General features: G+C 48.0%; 1 protein-coding gene across 2 annotated transcripts in view; it reads right to left on the bottom strand.

The window, feature by feature from the left end:
* Positions 1-2,771: 2,771 nt before the first annotated feature.
* The window catches only part of LOC149329130 (uncharacterized), a 52,995-nt gene continuing 47,952 nt past the window's right edge, over positions 2,772-7,814 (bottom strand). For both annotated transcript variants that reach the window (XM_089560125.1, XM_089560126.1), the window contains one exon: positions 2,772-5,307. In XM_089560125.1, the coding sequence (XP_089416251.1) occupies positions 5,110-5,307 (198 nt within the window). In that variant the 3' untranslated portion in view covers positions 2,772-5,109. The remainder of the gene's footprint in view (positions 5,308-7,814) is intronic.

Here is a 7,814-nt window from a genome sequence, read left to right as displayed (position 1 = left end):
ACTAAGCAAGCAAACGCACACATGGCCACACATAAGCACGCACAGCTTCGGCAAGCCCCCTCTCAGCACGCAGATGTCCACGCACAGAGAGTTGTCCACGAGAGTCCACGATTTTTTACACACAAAGAGTGTGCGTGTACGTCTTTCAGCTCACAGTACGCGATCATGTACACACAGGACGCACAGAATGCGTACAGGTAACGCACAATTTCTGCGCAATCGTGTGCAAAATGAACGTGATCGTACAAAAATCACTGTTCTCGTGCAAACTCACGCAGAGTTTTTTCAATAGGGTGTTCATTTCGATACCCGCTGTTCGCATTTTTCTGCTGTTTGTTTAGGAAATAGCTCGTGCTCTGTCTGAGGGAATGCTTGAAGATAATATTACACCAACGAACATAATATTACACCAACGAAATTTCCACAGGAGTGCGCCGATGAGGACGACTGTACTCATACTGTTGTTTACATTGCTGCGTACAAACAGCTAGAGCTCTTTTCATGACATAAAACGTAATCTGTGTTTTAGTTCTATTAAACAACCTGTTTTCTTTTTTACCAGTTGTACCCGTGCTTGTTTACGCAGTGCGACAATGTGTGGGAAGTGATGATGCGATCGCACGCTTGAGAAACACGACAGCCGGGTTGTTGACATCGAGCAGGAGCGGCGCTTCTTGCTTCTTGTCCCGGCTTGCTCCGACGTGACCAGTACTTTATTTCAAACTACTTCATGCAGAAGTATGTTTGGCGACCATACGCTTTAACTGGAACGGCCTAACTTGTTATCCACAAGCTAGCGACGGCGACGACTGCTGCTGGCCGTAAAGCCCGACTCGGCAGTCTGGGTCACATCGGCGTTTGCCGTTCATCGTATACGTGCCCTGCGATGTAAGCAATAGTTGATTTCAGGTCGCTGTTGCCAAAACTACACTCGGTGACCATTTGCATTCGCCAAAGCTTGTGATTCGCTCTTCACAACCACCGCAATCACAGATCCAACCCGGCGGACTCGCTAGGCCTAGTCGTCGCTGAAGGGAAGGGAGCCGTCGTCGACTGAAATTAATTTTTCAAGCGCTTATCGCAAGTGAGCGTTCAGGTGTGCACATGTGAAATGTAGCTGTTCGTATCGCTCATTTAGAAGCCCGAACATATTCACACGGCCGCCTCATCATCGTACTTTCGCTCAGCCGCCGACAAGGCTGACCGTCCGCCGATCGGATTCGTCGGTGTCGTTGGCCTGACAAATCTGTCCCATTACAATGATATTATAGTAAACTAGATATTTCACTATAATGACATGCTGCTGTTGAGCGTGATATATAGTGTCGTTGTCGGACTAGTGTGACCGCCGCCGTCGTCGTCGTTGTACACTGAAAACGAGCTGAGGCTTTCGAATGCGTTTGGAAAGTGTTGTGTAGCACCGCGGGAGTCCGTCGAGTCCGAATGTCATTCCAGTTCTCGAATGTCATTCGAACGTTGCCGTGTAGCACAGGTATAAGACAGATATTTGTCTGAAGCGTTGGACCGTGTATTCCCTCCTTGTTGATTCGCCACATATGTATTTGTTTGTTTTTTGGTGTGTCTGATACGCATGCGTCTTCTGGTGACCTAGGTTGGCCGTTTCTCGATTAAACTTCAGTTGCTAGTCGAGCGTTGTCCTGTGTCTCTGGTGTCTCGTGCTTTCGCTGGTTAAGTTATGTCTGATATACACCAACTAGCCCTCATGGGTACCTTGTTATTTTATTTCCACGTGCGAGCAAATATTTTAAAAGTCAGCAGATGGAATCGACATTGTAGCCTTGTCTGCCGCAAGAAATTTAACTGCCGACCCAAGCACCAATACACTGTAGCGCAGCAAAAGACGAGGACACAAGAGACGAGAGACGAACACCAGGAGCGATCGGGCTGCGAAGCACTTCAAGATAGTGGCCAGTTGAGCGGAACATTGCAGTCCATTTGAGTGGCACATCCACTTCTGCTCCTTGGGCAAGTCGGCGATCACTTTCAGAGGGTCTGAGGCTTGGAAATCTCTTCAGACAGCTCGGCTATTTCACAGGTCCTTATGCAGCGCGCGCATCGAGCCGCAGATATGATCAGGCGTTCACTAGTGACGTGTTTGTAAGCATCGCACCGTCCGCCATGAAAACTTCATTGCGCTTTTCACCGCACTTCAGCCTCCCCTAGAGTACGTGAAATAGCAAAGCACCGCACATCAGGCTAATCTCTCTTACCTGCTTAGTGAATTTCTCAGACGAAATGAACCTGGTGAGGATGTCTTGGCAATGAACTCGCATAGCAATGGTTTGGTTTATGGGGCTTAACGTCCCAAAGAGACACAGGCTGCGAGGGACGCCGTAGTGAATGGCTCCGGAAATTTCGACCACCTGGGGTTCCTTACCGTGCACCGACACCGCACTGTACGCGGACCTCCAGAATTTCGCCTCCATCGAAACCCGGCCACCGCGGCCGCGATCGAAACCGCCTCTTTCGTGTCAGCAGCCGAGCGCCGTAACCACTGAGCCTCCGCGGCGACTTCTTCGAATAGCAATGGTTGCCGATGATTAGAGATTAATTTAGCAGCGACGTTTAAATGTGTTAACACGCTTTAGACATATCAGTGGTATTAACAGGCAATTATAATTCCCACGTATGGCTCCACGCATTTTGCACCTTATCTGAGTTGAAAAAAGTTCCAACTGACGATGCTCATTTTAAGCCCAAGAAGGTTCTTCAACACGTGGTTATCCAAGGCGCATAAAGACGAGCAGCAGTGAGCACACAAGTAATATTTTATTAGCACCAACCATGAAGCAAGCTCACATTGAAAAGTGTGCAAGAGGAACAAATAAGCAGAGTCTGTCTGCGTTCTTGATGTAGCGCACTGGTGGGCAGTTCGTGCTGTTTGTTCTTAACCTGTGCTCCACAAGCACGAATCAGGTGCACATTCGCAGTAAACACTCGTAAGAAAAATATATTATACAAGAATAAAATGCCTCAAATGTACATATATACATCCTATGCACGCGCCTCAACTCTGTACAGTACTTTCAAAATCTACCAATCACTCCAGGATCTGATACTTTGATCATGCAGTTGACATCTGTTTGCACAAAGGCACTCACTTTCGTGCGAGAACAAGAAAAAAAAGGCATTATAAGAGATCATGTGAATCAAAGGTGTTTCACTATACGCCACAGTCCACAGAACAAAATTAAAGAAAAAAACACTTCATAGAGATAAACGCACAAGACAGCCCTCCAGAGCTGTGTCTGTGATTGTCGCCGGAGCCCGCAGTAGTCTTCGAGGCACATTTATAGGGCGCTTTCGCAGAGGAGTTAAAAGTTCCGAAAAATCGTGTAATTATTTTTTGCACGAAACTGGAGTAGACTTTGCGATACTAAAGAATATCACTGCACAATACGATCGAAAAGCATAAAGAAAAACATCCCTGCTTCATTTTTCCTAGGTGCTGCATAGACATGGAAAAAAAAATTATGGTATTTCAACAACGCGTGAGCAGAGGCGTGTTTAATGACTGCCAGATTTCTACTTCCTAGTTAAACTTTGGAGGAGACCGTTAAAGAACCTCGCCGTTTATGTCGGCCAGCTCAATAGTTGGTTTGGCCAGGGGTACGGCGCCGGAACAACAACTTGATAAGCTCCAGGTGAGCAGCACGAATGCATGTGCCTATAAACTCATCGCGTTCGCTTCTTAGAATACCCGCTATAAAAACAGACCTGTTTATTCACGAAGACGCCTAATATTATCCTCGTCCGCTCCGTCCGTGACCGCGAAAGCGGTTGCTGAGTCAAGACCTCGCAGAAATTTATTTAATGAGCCCATGGACTTATGATACTAATTTAGCGCGAGGAAAGAGGACGCTGAAAGAAGGACGACACGTGCTCTAAATTAGTATCATGAATTCGATTCAAGTGTCCCACTATGGTGGCGTTAAAGCCCATGGACGGTTAATAGACAGTCTATAAAGTATTGCTCTATTGCCCCTTTTCTTGCACTAACTGTCCCGCCCTGTGGCTGGGAAATTGGTGCAAGAAAAGAGAGAAGAAAAAGAAAGAATGATAGACGTAGGACAAGGCGCCGCAGAGATCGTTGGCGAAAATACGTAGCTTTCAGCCACGGTTATGCCCTTGCATATGCTGTGCCCGAATAACCTCGTCTTTTTGGGCATCAGCCAACGAAGATCACTTCAGGGGATACATGTAAGCAGGAAATTGCTTAGTCTTTGTGCACTGTTTTCAGACATGTTCCCGCTTGAGCAAGTCCCGGGGGGGGGGGGGGGCAACACAGAGGGGAAACTGTCTCGCTGTGAAGCTCCTCAACCAACAGTATACATTCCTATACATTACGCACGTGGGAGTGGGGTTATCACTGAATGTCCCCAGCCCCGAAGCACTGCCGATGTGAACGGTAACTGACGTCGGCTTTGACATGGGAAGGCCTGCAGCGTAGAACAGACATGTCATGAGCATGGACATCTGTCACGGCCATGTGCTCTCCCAGCTGGAAAAAAACATCCCTGCCATCGTTCTTAATTAATAGTGCGATGCACGGTTCTTTAAGGCTATGTGACCGTACAAATGTAGTTTCGCCCTCTGTAGGTTTTTAATTTAAATTTGTTCTAATGCTCGCTTCAAGAAACGCTTGTTTTTAATTAAAGCTGCACCTCACTAGCATGGTACAGTACATGCATGACCGCTCTTGAAAGTATGTACAGTCTTGGTCAAAAGTCATAAGGCCACAGCGTTCAGGTGCAGCGAAATGTATGACCCTAGAATGATCCATGTAGTTTGTCACTCAAAACACAAGTCAAGCAGGAAGCTTGTCTATATCCAGAAGAAACCTTCTGCTAGCATTTCAAGGTTCTTCAGTCTTCAGTAGTGCCGTAATGGTTCTATCATGGGGCTGAAGCGAAAAGCCTTTGGCCTTATGACTTTTGACCAAGACTGTACGTCGCTATTCGTTATGAGGCCTTCAAGGTTTACACACGAAGAACAGGCACACCGCGTTGGAACGTCCTGCAGAGACAGTCCGCGCAGCAGTTGAGGTCAGGGCACATGGTTGGGAACTCGAAGTGCGCACACGTGCCATTACATGTACATCTGGGCACCGTGAGACCACGTGATTGGCTCCGTCCAGGAAGACCAGGCTGAGCGATGTGACGTGGCCAGGTTAGGCTCTGTAGGGAATGACGTCACCAACACCGGCGACGAGCAGAGGGCCCCGAGACTGACGTAACGGCAGGCCTTGCTGATGGTGCGCTTGACAAGCTTCTTCGAAGATGTTTTCTGCACGAGGCGAAAATAGAAGGGGAAAAGGAGGAACAACATTACTACATGAAGTCATCAAGAGGTTCACGAACATGACAATCTTTTCGCGAGAGTCGAAAGCGCTTCCAGAGATAGCCGCGTTGTTGTGACCATGGCATCACTGATAAACCCTGGATGTCTGCACACGACTTAATTTGACGATGCTGACAGAAGGCTTCCCAACAAGTATGCCAGATCTCGGGTGAGTATAATTTTCGATGATCCTTGAAATTGACGCTCCAGGAGGCCTAACGTGCGGTCCCCAAGAATCGACAATCAGCGTTGTAATAATAAAAATAAAATAGTGCTGCTTTACACTCGTAATACGCTTAACACTCGCACTTTCTGGGACAGCCCAAATGTTCATACGGTCGGAGGCAATTTGTAAAGCCACCAGCCCCCCGGTCTCACCGGCAAGCTGCGCACGCTTACTTGTGTTCTCTTTTGTGTATCCCTGTGAACTTAGGAGCGCAAAAACTTCTTTGCTACTTCTGTACACAAGCTAAGCCACGCAAAACCCTCGTAGTACGCACTACGGTTGAACCTGGAAATAGAGAAGTTGAAAAAAGTCCGGGATTTTTCGTTACATCCAGGTTTTAGGTACGTACTGTTTTCGCGAGAAGACCCGAAAGGGCAATGCAGAACGGAAATTAAAATAAGAAATAAATATAGGTGAAATCACCTTGAAAATGTTTACAGGAAACCCCATTATTCGGTATCTGATAGCGCGACTGCAACCGTCACCTCCGCCGCGGTTTGTCACAGTCCAAATACATGGAGCTTTTTTACGGCTGCAAGTCGGCGATTACCGCCCGACGGGGCGCACTCAACGCCCAGCGTCGAGAGGAACGCCCGCAGCCTCCGATATGGCTCCGCCAGATATTGACGCACGACGTCCGGTAAGACCGGAAGCACTAGCTGAAACAAGCTAATTAGCAGCGCAGAAAGCCCATTCTTCCGGTTTGGCTGCCTCTGCCTGCCGTCACCAGCATGGCCGAATGGCAGACGAGCTACACCGTGATTTTGGCACAGAAGTGTTATCGTGAAAATAAACGCTACATCAGACATGAAATGTCGCTTTATTTTTAGAGAACAGGGCCGAATCTTGGATATACTCTTGTGTACAAACGTGTGTATGGCTGTATGAGCAAATGTATACGGGCACTTAATCCACTCCTGTAAAAATCCCTAAAAGGATTGACAGTGTCTCCAAATAAATAAATAAATAAAATAATTGTCTGCATTTTCTTCCTGAACTGAATGTGTCGAAAATCGCTTCCGGCGGTGTCCGCGGCTGAGCGGGCGCCCAAAGGCACGCGACACCATGCATTCGAGCACGCAAATTCTTATAAATACGCGTGCTGAAGCAAGTACATTGGTGTCGAACAGAACGTTTTCGTGATTTTAACAGAAGAGTCAGCGTCGCTGCTCTCACAGACCTAACTGCTCAGCGATATTTGCCACTTGTTGATCACAATTACTTTCGCGCCGTGGGATACGCGACGGCGCGCCGCCGCTTCTTCGCTCCGTGTATCTCCAGCAGGGCGTCGCGCCACCGAAACGTTTTCTGCCGCGCAAATATCGCCGAAAAAAAAAAAACGTCGCTTGTATCCCGGGCTGTGCGAGCTACAGAGGGGCGGCGAAAGCGAAAGCAACGGAGATGCGCTAACGGACGCGCTGTCTCAACTGCGGTCGCTCGTTGCGATCGCTGACGCTCCTCTGATGTCAGTTCATGCTTTACTTTTCAGCCAAATTTCGTAACTCGGCACAAGCTGACAGACAGTTGGCCTAGCGAGTAGGTTACATCAAGGTCAACCGCCGCTAGGCGTTCGTTACATAGAGGTCTCAAATACACGCGCTTAAATGGGGGCGGCGTTGGGAAATCGAAAAACTTCGTTATATCGAAGAATTCGCTATGTAGAGGTTCGTTACATCCAGGTTTAACTGCACATGAAGTTTGCAGCCTCAAGGTTCATCGCAACGTCTGCCGCTACAGAGACAGTGTAGTGTGAAAAGATGTGATGTTCCAACTACGTACAGCCTTTGTCAAACGTTTAGAGCCGAGAGGGTTTGCTTCTAAGCACTATCGTGGCGCTCCTGCAACACTCATGGAAGTCCTACGCATCGGAGGGAACAGGACCAAAAATCTTCTTACCTTCAGGAGATTGGGGACGCTGAGGTCACATTACGAGCAAAGCAATGCAGCCCAGAAGCAAACCCCCTGGGCTCTAAACTTTTGACAAAGGCTGTACCTGCACGATATTCCACCGAGTTAAGCTCATTCCTACAGAATACGCACCTTGGTTAGTACGCACTAGGCATAGGGAAGTCGGCCGTACATCATCGCAACAGAGTCCCTGAATCACTCAAACAGGCACAACCACGCGTGCACAACGAAAACAAAGCTTTACCTCAGTACTTTTGCGTTCCTTATCCATGACAGCGAATGTCCGCGAGAGCCACAACAACCGCTTCCAGACACCGCC

The sequence above is a fragment of the Amblyomma mixtum genome, chromosome 9 (genome assembly GCF_055824585.1).
Source record: "Amblyomma mixtum isolate Tamu chromosome 9, ASM5582458v1, whole genome shotgun sequence".
Lineage (NCBI taxonomy): Eukaryota > Metazoa > Arthropoda > Arachnida > Ixodida > Ixodidae > Amblyomma > Amblyomma mixtum.
This window is presented reverse-complemented; position numbering and strand designations above follow the sequence as displayed.